Consider the following 18,597-nt stretch of genomic DNA (forward strand, 5'->3'; position numbering starts at 1 on the left):
CGCTGTTGATTTCCCATTCAGGAAATCTGGCCGGCAACCCCCCTGCTGCTCCACAAGGCCTGCAGCTCGCTGACGAGCTCCATGCAAGCCCGTGATTTAATTGTGGATGGAGGGAAATAACAGGTATCTCTAGCAGGTTTTAATATGATCTTAAAATAGGGGGAAAGTTTTCTGTTATGACATTGACATAGAGGCGATGATTTTGAGTAATGCAGGATGATGTGGAGATGCTTTAAGATTAAATAAGAGCTATATAAAGGCTTGTCAGAATGAATTCTAATGTGCCATGAGACACTTTGCATACTCTTAAATATGCAAAATGTCTCTTGGCACCCTAGAATTCATCCTGACAAGCCTTTATATAGCTCTTATTTAAACTCCTACTTTATTTTTAGGGGATAGGTACTCAGAGATACTCTTTGAATGGAAGCAACAAAGGGCAGTGTTTATTGATTTCGTTCTTTAGTGGGGGGAACAAAAAGAAACACGATACAAAAGAGCAATCAAAAGTGGAAGCTTGTTTAATATTGCTCTACCATCATCCTGAAAGGCATAATAATTTGAGTTACACATCTGAACTGATTGGAGTTACAGAATCATATCTCCTTTTTGCATTTAACAATATATACAATATAAAATAAATACATTTACACAAATGGACATTTGCTGGAGCACACAGTATGGTACACATCACAAAAATATACAATTGATTGCTTTACAGATGTGAAGCCCATCTACAGCTATAGACATGGTTTTATTATTATTATTATTCTTTTTACTACTGGCTATAATGCAACTCCTGGATTATGATAAGCAGTTTAAATTTTTTGTCCTTTTACGATCTTTGCACATAAGACTGCCATAAAATGTTTTCCTAGGCAGGTAAACAGAGACGCTTAAATAATTAAAATACAATCACCAACACCCATTTTCTCTTCTATAAGAAAAATAGCAGTTTTAAATATTTCATATCTTTTATGTTATCATTTAAATGCAAAATAGTGGAATAAATACAACAATCTGATCTGATTGAAACACAAGTGTAACTACAGGAAGTCACACAATCCTATTGCTTTAAATAAGAACAAACCTAAAAGAAGCAAAATACAAATTTAAATCATATGGCAAAAACATACACTTTTATAACTTTCAAAAACTTCACATTAAGTAAATGGTCTTGCTTGAAACTTGAAAAAACTTACCTCGAGCGAGGTTTAAGATGAGCACTTTACCCTAAAGCCCGTGCAGTTCTTTTAGATCTACGTTTTAAGTTGTGTTTCCTATTTGTGAGATTCGTGTTCTCTGTAATGCCGAGAGTCACTTAAACTGAAAACTAAAATTTGTACTTGATTCTTTTTTCCCCATCTCCATCTGGTGTTTTCAGTTGGTTGGCTCTGTGTTCTGAAGCCCAAGTACTTTAATGTGATACAGTGAAAACAATGGATATAGCATATATATTTATATATAGTGTGGTTGAATAGTAGCAACTTAAACCCTGCACAAACGTTCTGGAAAATAATCTTTTTAAATACTCACATATATAAATAATCTTATAGAATCAGCACCTTTTGTTCCCAGGAGTTGTATTTTCTGTTGTTATTTTTTAAAGGGATGTGCCAATTTCTGAACTCCTATCACAGCTATAAATTTCAAGTTATTGACCATCTGAATGAATTGCTAATGATGATTTATCTAGAATCACACTACAGCCACTTCTCTACTGAGAAACCACAATCTACGATATAGTCCCATATAGCTAATGATAGATACACAGTATTCCTAGCACTAGGCTGATGAAACATCAACCCAAGGTATTTTGTTTAAAGCACACAAAGTAGCAATAGTTTTGGAAACGTGTCCGCACCAAAAAGTTTTGCAACAACACAGAGCTAGTTAATAACAACATCTGAGAGATGATTGAGTGAAAGCCATATATATACAGCATTTAAAAATTAGACTTATCTATATTCTTGAGATATTCAAAGTTTTATTTCTAAGCTATACATTGGTATTCTATAATAAACCATTAGAGAAATTATTCCTTGTTTTGAAAATATTATGATTTTGATGTGTATCTGTTCATAATGAGTACTTGTTTGGAGTTTCAATCTCTTAATTATTATTAGGAAGAACCTTATTACTGGTAAGGAATAGAATATACTACTGTAGTCTCCTGAGGAATTGTACATCCAATATTGTCTCTAATTCTACCCTGTGTCTAAAAGCACACACCACAAGAATTCCAAACACCACAAGAAGAACAAGACAACAGTCTTTGAATGCAACGTAAAATTCAGAAAAGCACAGCAAACATGAAACATTGAAAAGCTGAACTACATTTCTTTTGTTTGTTAGGATTACAATTTTAATTACATCTGTGTACATAGAATAAGACTGTTCACATAGTACAGGGAGCAGCTCCTAACACTGGTCCATTGGTATAGCATTTGATGGAGGTTACTGTTTATTGGTTATTCAGCGACTGTAGATTTCGGGGGCATCTAATTGATTTCTTCATTAGATTACACCTCTTAACAGTCTGGAACCTGACTGACTTTCTTGCTGTGAAAATACTGGTTGAAAAAGCACATATATTGGCTTAGCTCTTGGTAAAAACTGCAGATTAATTTAAACAAACATTCCTAAATGAATAAACTCATAAAGATTAGGTTTTAGAATTTGGTCAGGCATCTGCTGTCTTTGATGTTTTGTTTTGTTTTTTTCCCCAAATTCTGGCATTTGCCTTATTGCCTCTTAAATGAATACTGGCTCACAGCTCCTTCTGAGACAAGGTCTGTAACTTTGCAAACAGGCAGTATCTCATTCCTAACCACCATGGCAGCTAGAAATCATATGGCAACTATACCTCCCAGGTAGAGAGGTGCACTCCTGATCACTCTACGGATCTGTACTCCATGTGCAGTGCTTTATAGACGTGACTACTCGGAGTCACAAAAGGTGTAATCTAATCCTTTGTGTCAGTGAACATTTAGGTAAACTGGAGCTCATGTTAAGAAATTGATGTTTGGGACCAGACTGGCACACGACATAAATTGCATCCGTGATAATATGCACCTTCCCTTCAACTATTGCTTGAGTTAGTTAAATTCCCATATTAATAAATGGCTGAAAAGTGGTAAAGCTGGTACAAAAAAATCTCCATTTGTAAGAAGAAACAAAACATTTTTAAAAATCTTCCTTCAGGATTCATTTGTCCTTCATCATTGTTCATAATTGTTCAAAGCCAGCACAAAATTGCAGTATTCTTATTTCTCTTTAGTATTGCATGAATGAATAAAGCTTAAACTATTCCCTGAAAAAGTTACATAGTAGCTAAACTAACAAATACCTGGAAGACTTGAAAAAACAATTAAGGAATCAAATGGCTGTAACTGATTTGGATGGAAAAGCAATGATAAGAAGCAGCCGATGCCACGTGGCTTAAGTTGTCTAATTAGAGGCTGCTCCCATGAAATCTAATACTGCACTCAGTCAATCTGTCTGTGTTGCACTGTACTTTTAGGTACGTTGGTTCTCTCTCTTTGATTCCTTAGTCATTGGGGACGTTATGGTTCACAACAAGCTCACTGGTATCCATATTATGGATCTCCATCCTTTGGCAGGGCTGGCTTCCATCTCTCTTCAGTTAGAGACCTCTTTTAAAAGTTCAGCAGCAGAAGGAAGGAAGGAAGGAAGGAAGGAAAGAAGGAAGGGAGGGAGGGAGGGAAAGGCAAAGCAAGGAAGGGGACAATTCCCTTACAACTAGAGATATTTTCAATTTAGGAGAGGGGGGAAGGACAAGAAAAGAGAAGGAGGTGAGTAGGAGGAGGAAGGAAGGACAGAGGGAAGGAAGGAAATGAAGGAGAAAGGGAACCAGTAATGAAGGAAGCCAAGAAATGAGGAAGAGGATGAATAAGGGAGGGAGGAAAAAAAATGAGGGAAGGAAGGGAGAAGGAAGATGAGAAAAGGGAGAAAGACACTCATCAGGAAGATACAGAGGAATCTGAAAGCTGCTTCATAGTCTTGCTGCTAAATGATCAGTGCAGTCCGTTGATTTTTGATGTTGGTAACTAAACTCTAAGTTTCCTCGACTTCACTCTGGGGTTTATTTTCCCTTTTTCGGCGTGCAGGACAGGAAGGCCCAGGAAGCTTTTAGTCAGACCTTGGCCTCCAGCATTTCCAAAAAAAGTTTGTGCATGGGCACTTTGCCTTCTAGTTTGATGTTGTAGAAGTGCTGCACCGCCTTGGTGGAGGTCTGCCTCAGCAGGGGCAGCGTCATCAGCATCTTGCCGGCCCTGCGCGGGTCTTCCATGTGCTGGCCGGCCTCGTAATCCTGCAGTGCCTCGTGTAACACGTCCTGAAGCTTCTGAACAGCCTCCACGTCTTCTATGTGCATGGAGTCTGTACAACAAAGTGCAACACAGAATCATGTCAATAATAACCAAAACCCATGTGGGGAAGTTCCACAGTACACTTGAAATTCCCTAAGCGCTAAGCTGTGATTTGCTCCGAGCACTTTCCATTTCCGAAAAAATCTCTGTTTTTTTTTTTTTCTAAATTTCCCTCCAGGAGATGATTTCCAATATGGATTTAGAGCACGGAAATTACTACCAAAATATCCATTATTTAAAACTGCGTTTTTTTTTTTTTCCTCCTAAGATGGAGCAATCAGGGAAGACTTTCTTTTAATAGATGACAATCTTGGTTACTTTATTCATTATCTCATTCATATATTTATTCACCCATTCAACAATTATCAAAGGTCATCTATTGAAAGTATTATTCCAAGTGCTATGGAGGTAACATTGTCTAAAATTATGATGTTGCCCTCAAAAAGCCTGTATTTCCCAAAAGGAAACAAAAAGTAGATGACCAAGGTTTTAAGAACTCAGTATAAATACACCGATTTTGGGGCACCTGGTTGGCTCAGTCGGTGAAGCGGCTGCCTTTGGCTCAGGTCATGATCCCAGGCTCCTGGGATCGGGTCCCACATCGGGCTCCCTGCTCAGCAGAAAGCCTGCTTCTCCCTCTCCCTCTGCCTGCCACTCTGCCTACTTGTGCTCTCACTCTCTGTGTCAAATAAATAAATAAAATCTTAAAAAATAATAAATAAATACATTGAATTTAACACTATGTTCTGGTATAGACTATACAGAAATCACAATAAAGTGCTTATCCTTTCAAGATTTTCAGTGTACTGTTAACAGTTCATCAAAGCATCCTTACACAGTCTGCTTCTACTGAAAAACAAGCGAAGTCTTTAGATTAATGAGTTCTGAAATATTTTTCACATTGGTGAAGGTGAACTTTGCCCTTAAGTGACTCATTTAAAAATCTAATTCAATCAAGCAAGGAAAGGGTTAACAGGGTTGCCACAATTATTCTTTTGAGAAATGTGAGATGTGGGGGAAAAGAAAAGTTACTGCTCTAGCTCTAAAACAGACAATTATATACAAGTTTGAATCATTTAGCACGTTTTATTGATTCTGATGACAGTTTATCTGTTAATTACACATAATGGAGTCTTTGGGGGATTCTTCATGTTTAATAATTCTCGTTCCCTGAGAATGCAGAGCTCTAAGATATATGTAGTTAGCCTAATCTTTCATATAATTCAAATATCAGGTCACATGCACAAAAAGAGAGAGGAAGTGTAATTTAAAATCAAGGGGCTAAACATATGATAAAAAAAATTATGGCAACATAATTAAAAGGCTTACAGTTATAACCAGGAACATGTTTAAAAATTTCTTTGTATTTTGTTGTTTTTTTTTCTCTTACACTGTCATTCTGAAATTTTTTCACCATATCATTGGTAAACTGACCACTGTTTACATGAGGTGGTTAATGACACGTTTCTCAAAAAGAGTTTTAAATAACTTGGAATACAGTGGCTTAGGAGGCTTTACCACTCAAGTCAACTCCTGCCTGGATGAGCCAAGAGGAGGAACTCTTCCAGGTTGTTAAGGTTGATAGAGTGGTTGATAGTGTCCCTGGTGTGGAACTCAGGACATTTCCCAACACATAAGCTAGCCGGTCCCGATAGATTGTTTCTACCCAGGCTTCTCTCCCCTCTGGGTCCTTTCAGTGAGACAATCCCATCCACTTCCTGTGTGCCTTCTCACAGCAACAAGCACACATCATTTCCAAAGATGTCTACCGGCTGGCAATGTGAGAGAGGGAAAAACTGTCATGGAGCTCACAGCGCGCACTGCATTTTTTTTTTTTTTTCTATTTTTCCTCTGAAATGCTATCTGAAGGGAAAATGGTGGGCCTGGACGCACACTAATAGTGAGCATCCAAGGACACAAAAAACTGACCTTGCACATGAGGGAAGGTAGATAAGGTGGACTTACCCAATCTGTCCTGGGACTCAAAGCACTCGAAGTGAAAATGGGAATAAATGGATAGGGAGAAGAGGAGTTGCATCTTTACAGACACTACTAAAAGAAGTAACTATTTTCCCACCAGACCAAAAAAAAAAAAAAATCTGAACATAGTTAGGTCTAACTCGGGTTTCTTTGTATCAAAATATGCTGCTAGAACGCATACCACTGCACGTGGCATTTCCTTTGTTAAAAAAAAAATGAGTTAAAATGATCTTCTGAGTCCATTTTATTCAACCTCCATCTTCATCAAGAATCTTCTCTACATTCCTAATGAAGACATTTCCAGATGTATGTGGAACATTCTATTTTATAAGGGACAGAACTGCTCCTTAGAAATGTCTTCCTCAGATTTTTCCAAATTTGTCTACAACATCCGTGCTTGGGTCCTGGTTCTAAATACTGGAACGATACAGAATAAATGTCCTTCTTTTCCATGGCAGATCTTTAAATGCTTGAAGTGACTGCAGAGTCACCTCAGCCCCCACCCCAAGCCTTGTCTTCCCCACTACTCTTGCCCAGCAGGAGATATATTATAGGATGTCACAGGAAATGAGGCGAGAACAAATAGCAGAGAGATATGCTCACAAACAGCAATTAAGACTTCAAACTATTCTTTAAAGGCTGTGATTTAGCTTGAGAGATTTAAAAATGATTTAATCAAATTACTATGATAATTTAACTTCCCATTTACAGAAAAGATTCTAACTCATTTTAGCTTTACCCATTCTCGTATCTGCTAATACTTTAAATGCAAACTCACTAAATCTGAACTATTTAATTAGACCATGATTCAGCTGGCAGACTGCTGAAGAAAATATTAATCTCCATTAGGGATCCTAGTTCAAGTTCTGGCTCTGTGGCTTTAATCTCTGTTTTGCTCTTTGGGCTACATTTATACATTTATGCTAGGCTCAATAGAACTGCATTGATTTATATAATTATTTAGCTTTGGTTGTTGAAGCTGGTTTCTTTTTAACTGTATATTTTAAAGGAAATGGTCCCAGTATTGTGCTAATGAAAACCAGTGAAAATTAATCATGGGAATCATAGGCGTAGGAACTAAGTAGACACGGTGAGCCTATCCATTAAAAACACTGGGTGAGTGGTTAAAAACAAGGATGTCTGGGCCCAAGTCCAGACCTATTAAACAGAAAATTTTAACTAGATCCAAGGCATCATCCGTATTTTTTAAATATCTAGGTGCTTCTACAGCCAAGCCAGGGTTGTGAACTACAAAACCAGACTGCTATTCTAAAAGAATCCAGATTTCAAAAGATAACCAGTGTTCACATGATGCACGTATTGTCAACCATATATTAAATTTCAACACTTAATAATAAAATAGAACTCCTTCACTGAATTCCAATATTTTATTCTGTGAAGTGGGACCATAAAGGAACATGTCTAGTTCAGATCATTACTTTGGGAAGGGAGCTAAATATCCTCACACCTACAGCTGCAAAATTTGGTGAGACTCAGAGTCATTGCAAAAGATTTGTCAATTGCCCACATGAATAGGGTAATAAGGGGTGAGCAGACAGGACTCTCCAATCACTAAAGGAATGAAGCACCACATGGTGGAAAAGATGGAGAAGTGAGCAAAGGTCTATTTTCTAAAAGATAATTTGATCTCAAAATTTTTATCTGCAATATAAGGAGTCTAACAGAGCAATCCTCCTGGCTGCCATCGGCTGGGTACTGAGGAACACCGGGTGACTGTAATGCAAACTAGCTCTTGATTGACATCGATAGTTGACCCTGAATTTCAAAAAATGGTGCCAATCATAAACTTTCTAGGAAGATGGCAGTGGCGGCAGCAAGATATTTTAATCTTTCCAAATCTGCACATAAAAAAAAAAAAAAAAACCAGAACTAGATGGCCAAACTAAAAACCCATAGACAACACTCACAAACAAAACTAAGTGACAAGGTATCCCCAAGATACACACACACACACACATACACACACACAATCAGGATTTTGTGTGTTCCTAGCTCTGTCCACGGAGAAGGCCTAGGAAGGATGGCCAAGCCAGGAATGCAATAATTAGCAATGAGCAACCTAGTACCCAGCTTATAATTAGATTCCAGGCTTCAGCTGGGAAATATTTAAGATAAGTATGGAACATCTTATAGTAGATAGAAAGAACACTATCTACAACTACTAAGTCATTCAGAAAGATTCCAGAAGCCAACCTGAAGAGACTCCTGCTGACCCAAAATGGGACAAGTTGAGCTTCCACAAAAGGATTATAATTGCAATTAATTGAAATCCACTGAATAGGGATGCCTGGGTGGCTCAGTTGGTTAAGTGTCTGACTTTTGATTTCAGCTCAGGTCATGATCTCAGGTTGAGATCAAGATCTGTGTTGGGCTCTACACTGGACATGGCGCCTGCTTAAGATTCTCTCTCTCCCTCTCCACCTCCCCCTACACCGCCCCACTTGAGCTCTCTCTCTAAAGAAAAGAAATGAAGGAAGGAAGGAAGGGAGAGAGGGAGGGAGGGAAAAAGGAAGGAAGTAAGAGAGGGAGGGAGGGAGGGAGGGAGGAAGGAAGGAAGGAAGGAAGGAAGGAAGGAAGGAAGGAAGGAAGGAATCCACCAAATATGTTTAAATAAATTTGAATATAATGACATTTTAAAAAGATAGGGCATCAATTCTTTATTTTGAAAACTGGCAAATGAAGGGAAAGAATCAAGCTCCTATATAAACTGAATCATCAGTCATCAATAAGAGATGAGAAAAAGCATATATATATACATATATATATATATACATACAGACTTATATAAAATAAGTATCCCAATGATTGAATGTAAAAAAGAGATGAAAAAAAATCAAAGATCATCATTTTGCAACCCCCAGCAATGAATGGATTTAGGTAATGAGCATCAATAGCTGCTCACAGAGCATAGAGACAACCGGACGCTGTGTGCCTCCCAATGAACAGCACACCACCTACAGGTGTCACAGGGATTGAACCTGAGCCTGATTAAGTCTCTGGATCCAGTTGTTAATTTGCACAAAATGCAAAGGGCAGAGAAACATGATGAACTGCACCCAGAGTATGCAATCTGTAACATCCAGACTGTGGGAAATTCTGTAGGTCAAATGCCCTGGCTTCTTCAACAGAGAAATTGGAAGAAAATGAAAATGAAAATGAAAATGAAAGATGAACTTTTAGATTAAAGGAGAGTTAAAAACTCCATTAAAAAATTTTTTTTGGAAGTGGGCAAGACTAAACTATCATGTCTGAGGATACACATTTAGTGATAAAGTCATAATGAGACATGAGGAAGTGATAAAAACCACAACAGGATAGTGATTACTTTTGTGGGAAAGGGGGGGGCAGGCGGTGAGATTGGGACAAGACACATGGAGGGGTTTCTGGATATCTAATAAATTTTCATTTTCCATCCTTGCTCATATTGCCATCGTGACAGACAGCAAAATGGCCCCCAAGATACCCAAGTGGTCCCTCCCTGGAAGCTGAATGTTACCTCCTAGATTATCCAGGAGGGTCTTCAGTGAAGTCAAAAGTATCCTTATGAAAAGGAGGCAAAGGAAGAAGAAGGCAAGGTATGGTGCTAAACTGCTGCTTTTGATGATGGAGGAAGCAATATAACTCAAGCAATGCAAGGAATGTCACTCTAGAAGCTGGAAAAGGCACAGAAACAGGTCCTCCCCTACAGCCTCCAGAAGGATCACTGTCCTGTCTTTATCTAGTCTTTAACCTTGTGAAAATGCTTCTGGACTTCTGAGCTCCAGAACAGTGAGAGAATAAATATGTACTGTTTAAAGTCACCAAGTTGTGACAATTGGTTGGAGCAGCCATAGAAAACTAAGGCACTCCTTAAGTTATACATCCTGTTTGGGTGTGTTTTTCTTTTAAATCTATGTTTTATTTCATATTAAATTGGTGAGAGACAGAGACGGAGAGAGGGATAGTGAGAAACTTCCAATGGAATGGTCCCTTCTGGAAAGTAGTGAGTTAAGCAGAATTCCGAGCAAGCCGGCAGAAACACTTGGCAAAAATGCCAAGGAAGCTGTTCACATACCAACTAGGAGGTTGGATCAAAAGACATTTTAGGTCTTTCCTAATGCAGGAAAATTATAATTCTAATGTTGGAAATAGTAATAACAATTCTTATTACGTGCTTTATCACGGCGAGAACAGAACTGATTTTATAGCTTTCCACTGAGACATACACATTTTGGGGGGAGGACTATTTTCCTCATTTCTGGCTCTGGCTATCAAGCCGGACTTCGACATTTATACCAGCCCCACAAATCACTCCTCTACTGTGTTTATATTAGGGGTTGAACCACAGATCCAGAGCCCCTGGTTTCTTTCCTCCCGGCTTCCCTCTCATAAATCCCAAATTATTGTTCCCATTATTCTGTTTACCTTGCATAATCGGAATTCCCTGCTAAGACTCTTATTTCTCTACAAGTACTCAAGGCCTCTCTCTCCCTCCAATATCTAACACCTATCCAGAAGCTTTCTAACTCCCTCTACTAGAAGTGATAAAGACAATTATACTCAATAAGTGAATGTTGAGGGGCTCCTGTGTGGCTCAGTCAGTTGAGCATCTGACTCTTGATTTGGGCTCAGATCATGATCTCAGGGTCCTGAGATGGAGGACCCCACCCCCACCCAGGTCAAGTTCCCTGCTCAGCAGGGAGGCTGCTTCCTCTTTCTCCCTCTCTCTCTGCCCCTTCCCCCACTCATGCACTCTCTATTTCTCTCCTTCTCTCTCAAATAAATGAATAAGTAAATCTTAAAACAACAAGTGAATGTTGATAGCAACTTGGGTGGTAAATATTTCAATCTTCCACAATATCATAAATGATCTGCACCATGCTAATGACCTTTTTATAAGGGATCAGTCATTATCTTAAGATCTGTAAATGAAAATAATGTTATATTATGTCATTCCCTAGAAGTAAAGCAATTGTATTTATGTGCTTATTACGCAATTGGAAGCACAGAGACACTTGTGGCAAATATTTCTTACACTATGTCAAGGCATAGCGAGCACTGAACATAAGAAACACCTGAAAACCTACCTTTACTTTTTACATAAAAATTTGATATATCATAATAGGTATGAAATTAAAAGGTTACATTAAATAAAACCACCACCCACTTCAACTCAATTATATCATCTTAAGCAAAACTGAAATAATCCAAATAGCGATGGCAGATTTGAGCAAAAACCAAAGAAAAGTAGACTAGAAGATGGAAAATCGTAATTTTGATTTCCCAGAGAGTAGTAATTATGGTTTGGTCTGGGTAAAAGTTAAATATAAATATCTACCTGCCACAAAAGACCTACCCATACTTATTTCTTATTAAATCCTATAAAGGTAGTAAACATTTTGTTTCCAAATCTTTTTTATCACTTTCAAGAGTGGTTTTATACTACGGGAACTCCAAGAAGACAGCAAGATAAAGTGAGTGCAAAATTCTAAACTAAATTAAAAGTACTAATTTCGGTTGGCAGATGTAAAATTGCATTGGCTAGTCTTCTGTGTTGATCCTTTTAAAGACGTCCTATCTACTTATTTGTGGAATAGAAATAGCTTATTGATAGCAAGGGACAGAGGGTCCAACCCTCTGCCTCACAGTGGTAACACATCTTTATCATCTTGCTTCAGTTACCTGCAAAAATGCTATTGGACATGTCTACCTCACAGGCATGTCATGGAAATCAAATGAGATTCCCCAGCAAAAGCTGAAAAAAAAAGAAATGTCTACAGAAAGATTCTAAAAAAAGGATAATTGCTTGATCAATATCTAAAACTAGGTCTAGAATATCACATCAGCAAATTTAGTCAAAATTTCAATAAAATTGTGTTTGAGGGCCCAGGAGATACTAAGGGACTGAAGAGGTTTTTCACTTTTATACTAATTGTTCAGATCCATGAAGATATTAATATCCCTATATTACAAATTCAGCATTAATACACACATAACCACACACAAAATATGTGACCAAACTCACGGCCCTCACTTAAAAGTCACTGACATAAAAATTTTAGGCCATTTAGCAATATGAGACATTATTCACCTGCCTCATGTTACAGACAAGAAAACAGTTATGTGATTAAAGCACGCATTCTTAAAGGAAGTAAAATTTGGAATTGGAAAGTAGGGAAAATCTCTCTTTTTAGGTAAAATGCATACCTATCCAGTACACAAACAGATATATATTTTCATGATATTAATATTTCATTGGGGACTTATTAAGAAAAAATATCTAAAAAGGCTACCCCAAGGGAGAGATAATGAAAAAAGACTGAAAAACGAGACCAAACTTATATGACTAAAGATGGCCCTCCTTCCAGTCTCCTACAGTAATCATAAGCTTTCTATCCCTTGAAATTATATCACAATTCTACACATCAAACATTTGTTTTCAAGAACAAAATACTGTCAGGATGTGGTTATAATTACTTATGATTTGAAATTGATGACCAAAATATTACTCACAGCTTTATATCAACAGATACTATTATTCTAGAAGTATGGTGTAGAAATAAAAAGAAAAGTCAGCTTTAAGCATAGATTCTGTTTATTCTTGAATGAGTTGGGCTCACAGGGCTCCAGGTTGGAGGCAGGGCTGGGGATACCACTTGGGATGAGTGACAGCTGTGAAGCTGGAGGGCCTTGTGAGCAAAAGAGAATGACCAGACTAAAAGTAATTCTTACTCTTAAACTGCTTTAGTCTTCTACTATATAAAAATGAATATATCTCCTTGGGGTCAGTGATAATAGTTTCAAACAAATTCTTAAACATAAGAATCAATAGAACCAAACTGAGACAATAGAATCACATGAAATCATCTTACCCAAAATGCATGTAGTAATATTTCACTAAATTTTCCAATGAAGACATAAAATTAATTATAGAATCATAAAACTCCCCAAATGGAAAGAATTCTAGAGATGAGTCTAACTTCTTGGTGTACGGATGAGAGAACGGGGCCTAACAACATTATTACAATGTTAACATTGTGACTCAGATTTTCCTTTTTAAATTCAATTGCACCCTGGGGTGCCTGGGTGGCTCAGTCAGTTAAGTGTCTGCCTTCAGCTCAGGTCATGATCCCGGGGTCCTGGGCCCCGGGATCGAGCCTAGCATCGGGCTCCCTGCTCAGCAGGGAGTCTGCTTCTCCCTCTCCCTCTGCTGCTCCCCCTGCTTGTGCTCTCTGTCAAATAAATAAATAAAATCTTTTAAAAAAATAAATTCAATTGCACAAAGATATATCAGGGAGAAAATAACTGCCTAAGAGAAAGTTGGTGCTCAAAAGTAAGAAAGTATATAGTTTAAGTGAGCCTGTGAGTTTCTTACCTTCAAAAATAATTGGGACAATTATTTGGGGTTTCCAAATATTTGATTGTGAGAATGACAGTATTGGTTCATAATATATTGGGTTTTTTTTGTTTTTTTGTTTGTTTGTTTGTTTGTTTTTGCCCATATCCTTTAAGATAGGGAAAGTTCTTCCAATGGTGTTCCTGGTGCTGTAAGTATTCCTGAATTCACATATGCCAGAAACAGAGCTACAAAAATATATGACAGGTATTATCAAGAAGACAATTCTCTGTTTCCTGAGCATAAGCACAATATTAATAATTACTGAATAAAGGCAGATGTTTAAAATAAGCTGAAATTGAGATTAATGAGACATTGGTTGTTAATACCTACAGCCATAAAGGGAACGCTAAGATATCTATAAATATAACACTAAAATTGAATTTTTTTTTTTTGCACAAAAACTCACGATCATCTGAAATTTCTAACTATTGAAAGAAAAACTATGAACTTTTTAGGGTATCTCTGAAACCATTTTTCATACTGATGTACTTTTGAGCAGTTTAAGAATCACTGGATCTAAGCAAGAATGAATCTATAACTTTATTACTGTCATCCAAGTAATGGTCAAAAAATGGAATAAAATAGCATCATATTGACAGTATGAAAAAAAAGAAAAGATTTCTCAGTGGTTTATCCCATGCTAAAATGGTGCGGTTTGGGGGTTGAATGCAGGAAAGAAGGGTCATATTTATACAGCACACGAGAGGTGGCACAATTTAGACATCAATATATTCCTTAATCTTTTCTCCTTTCTTATGGACTCTGATTCAATTAACTTTTCTTGGTATTGAGAAGTTAAAAAAAGTTACAAGCACTTGCACAATAACTTTGTGACATGGAGAAATTTCCTGAAAGAAGTTAATGTTACTCACTACCAGTATAAGAGAAAAAAGAGAGGGCCTGTTAACCATTTCTGGTTTTAAACAAGAAAACCAACTAAGGAGTTCTTTAAAGACTTTCTAATCACCAGTCATTGCTCTCAAGTAGGTCACTTCCTCCTTCTAACAGCAGGGTCTGTGGTATTTGAATATTTACATATCAAAACACTAATGATTATACTTCTAAACAACAGACAGAAATGCTGCTACTAATTAATTCAGGTACTCTAAATTACAATCCACAGCCATAAAGTATATATCTAACACCTAAAATTATAAGATTTTAGCAATCTTGATCAAGTTTTAGCATTGCTCAACACTCACAATTAGTTAATAATTTAAAAAAGCATTATGTAATATAAAAGATATAAAACATGTTTGCTGGATTTTAAACATAATTGACCAAGTAGACGTTTTCAATTAGAATCACTATGTGACTACCAAACAGAAATTCTTCCCCAAACCATTGCTACAGAATTTTTCATCTGATGACGAGAGATTCTATAAAACGAAGTCCATGCAAACTAATAAATTCTCGGAAAATTTCTCTCCCATCTCCCACTTTGGTCTTCTAGAGAGCCAGACACGGGGCATCTGAGATGTTTGCAGCAACAGTGCCACTTGTCATAAAGAAACCTATGTTACAGTTTCACAGGGGAGGAGGAAAAGGGAGGTGAACGGTGTGCTCAGCAATTAAAAGTATGCAATGCTAAACTCCATTATGAAGACAAATAGGAAAGTACAACTTCATTGTTGAAAACAATTTCCCTCCTATCAGTCCAAGGATGCATGCATCAATATTGTAGATGAACTGTTAATTACAAAATCAATTAAAAATTATTTCTAAAAACAGTCACGCGTCCCCGGCTCTCACGGGGGCAATTTGGGCAGAAGGGTCTCATCTCACTAGGACCGCGCCAAATCACAAAGTCGTCATCCACAAGTAAGCAAAAGCAATCTGGTTTTTCATTTTTCAGCGCGGCTGAGCCCAGCCTGAGATTGATCGTCACATATGGCCCCAGAAAACAAACTGTCAATACCTTGAATGCTGCAGAATTTGAACAAATAGCCGTCCGCCCATTCAAGCCACTCATTGCATCCCATTTAACAGATTTTATTGACAGTTTCCTTCTTGTAATTAAAGGGAAAACTACTGGCCAGCAACCAAGATAAAGTTCAAAGATAGGGTCAAAACAAAAGCAGATGGAGGGGCACGGTGTGACTGTCAATGGTACATAGCATCAGAGCACGTTATTGACACGCAGGTATCTAAAGATCGGCACGTCATTAAGGAGGGATATATCCTGAACTATATGCAAATGCTAAAAGAGACTTAAGACCACAATAAAGCATTAGGAGAGGCACAAAGGGAAAAACAACAAAGCAGCAACGATTTTTACTTATCAGAGGTTGCTATTTTAGTACGTTTCAGTTCAAATGTAAAGACTGTTTATTCCCATAATTCTTAACCCTTACTGCATAGGTGGACCTCTCGGAGAAATACTCCAGCAGAAGTTGCCTTCTGCAGAATTCCAGAATACAAGAAAACAAGAGTATTCTTTGATAAACAAAATGAAAAACAACACTACATATGTTTTTCCAATTGCAAATGTGCATTTATGAGGGGGGAAAAGTGCTTTCTGCGTACCCACCGTGCACACTTTTTTTCACTTGTGCCTACAAGAAAATGAAGGTAATTTTGTCCCGAGACCGTCCATTTACACTACAAGTTCGGAAATGCACAGGCTGGTAAAAGTTTCACCACTTTCAAGAAGTAAATATAATAAAAATAATTCAAGTGGACTTCTCCTATTTCTAACTTTTCACTAGAAAGCTGTAATGACTATAATTTTGCTGTCTCATACAGAATTTACAACTGGGTTTAGCAAATCCCTGAAGAAGTCGAGGGAAGGGTAAAACTGAAATATTAAAAAATGTAACAATGACCATGTCAATATGCCAACCTGAATTAGCAAGAGCTATCGCTTTGAGGGTGACAAATTCTTCTTTCTCCAGCTTCATGCTCTTGTATTTCTTTACCAGCTGCAGGATAGCATTATTTAGGTCAAGAAGGCCTGCTAATTTGGACTGGTCTTCATCCATTATATAATCATCTGCATAGACAAGTTCATCCTCAAATGAAAGAGATCGGTATACGACACCAAGGATCAAAATTTCCATCCAAGCACTCTGCAGAAGGCTCATCTGGTCCGCCAGGGACAGCGTGGAGAAGCCTGCATGGGAAGATGGGCAGATCAAGTTACTTTAAAGCCATAATTTCATAATGCAACATTAGTTTCATATGGTAGTTGGCTTCTGCATCAGTGCTCAAAATTATGCTGAGCTTTGATTAGATGCTCTTAAATTTTCCCCTGATCATTTTGCGAATGGCAAAGTAAAAGTCACAAACCAGTTCAATTTCTTGGCGTTTTTTATAGGTTTTATAGACACAAGTGAGTATAACAGAAAAGTAGGTTTGTTTCTTTCATTTCAGAAGAAAATAATATGTAGCCTTTAAATATAATCTATTTCTGGCTACAGTTTTTATAAATGTCTTTCAGAAAGTCAGATTTTCATCCACTTCATCTCTAACAACTACTATTGAAAAACAACATAAAAGTTAAACAAACAACAAAAAAAGAGCTCCCAAATAAAGGAAAACAAACAGTTTAGACTCACACCGTAGAGTGCAATTTGGAAACATTTCTCATTGTAATAGTCAGATGCTCAGTGAATAATGAGTATTCGTATACCCCAAAGAACCTTCTTAACTGGATATTTTGCACCCACTGATATATAACACGAATTCCTCTTACAGTGGTGTTTATTGGTATAAAAGAGAGTAGAATACTTAGCAGCTTGGCCTCTCCGCCAAATCAAAAAGCTGCAGTTTATTCTTCTTCTTAAGATCAAGTTATTTAAAAAGTTAAATATGGCGGCACTGGAGTTCCATGGATAGGATATAGGCAGAACCAGATCCTCAGTTTAAATATTGGCCCCACTGAGCTACTGGCTCTTTCACCGTGAGCAAGACAATTTACTTGCACCTCAATTTTTGTTTTGGGGACATACAAAATAACACCCAGCAAAATACTAATTTATAATATGCATTCAATAAATGTAGCTATATTAAATAGTATTTTTATCTGAAATATCTGGATGAGTCCTTTAATTCTTCACGAACAATCTGGTCTGAATTCACACATAACACACGTACAGGCTTAAAGTTCCTTGTGAGCTTAAGAGAACATGCAAAAAAATGAAAAGAAAATGTGGTTCAATAGCGAAAGAGGAAGTAGTAAAATTAAACCTAGTTAGGAGTAAAAATATTTATTTATATCTCAGAGGGACTAGATCTGGATTCTAAACAGAAGTCTTAGTGAAGATACCTGATGATCAGCCACATACTTTTTCCAAGAGTTCTAAAAAATAAATGTTTCTTAAATCTTCACTTTCATTTCTAGTAATAATTTATGCCCAGGGATTGGTAATGCCCAGGGATTCCAAGGGTGAGCAACCACCCCTACAGTTACTGAGGACAATAGTACTATGATTTAAGATCCTGCCACCAATAATTCTATAGAAGGAGAAAATTTTAACAATGCAACTTGTAAAATCTATTTTCACTCCTTCTCTAGACCCTGCTACCCAAATCATTACTATCCACTGCTGCCCAATCTTCTTAGTTTACTGTTTATGGTCATTGCTTTTGTCTCATTTTTATTCATATCAAATTGTTCCCATCCCATGTGATATTAGAAACTACTGCACAATGAGGAAAAGAAAATGATTTCCTGCCCTGTTGGTGAAAACTAGTGGTTTGCCACTTGGCACCATTAACTGGAGTGTTTAATAAAATCATCAAGAGGGTTTAGTCCAGCTTTTACTAAAGGCGGGTCTTAAGACGTGTAAAAAGCATCTCTTTCATTGTTTATCAAGCCATTTACAT

At 37.3% G+C, this 18,597-nt stretch overlaps 1 protein-coding gene across 4 annotated transcripts in view; it reads right to left on the reverse strand.

The window, feature by feature from the left end:
• Positions 1–503: 503 nt before the first annotated feature.
• Positions 504–18,597, reverse strand: part of ESRRG (estrogen related receptor gamma) — a 569,800-nt gene continuing 551,706 nt past the window's right edge. For all 4 annotated transcript variants that reach the window (XM_006736794.3, XM_081825170.1, XM_006736791.3 and 1 more), the window contains 2 exons: positions 16,613–16,882; positions 504–4,401 (listed from right to left, as the gene is read on the reverse strand). In XM_006736794.3, the coding sequence (XP_006736857.1) occupies positions 4,157–4,401; positions 16,613–16,882 (515 nt within the window). In that variant the 3' untranslated portion in view covers positions 504–4,156. The remainder of the gene's footprint in view (positions 4,402–16,612; positions 16,883–18,597) is intronic.

The sequence above is a fragment of the Leptonychotes weddellii genome, chromosome 6 (genome assembly GCF_054177405.1).
Source record: "Leptonychotes weddellii isolate Sample4059 chromosome 6, ASM5417740v2, whole genome shotgun sequence".
Taxonomy (NCBI): domain Eukaryota; kingdom Metazoa; phylum Chordata; class Mammalia; order Carnivora; family Phocidae; genus Leptonychotes; species Leptonychotes weddellii.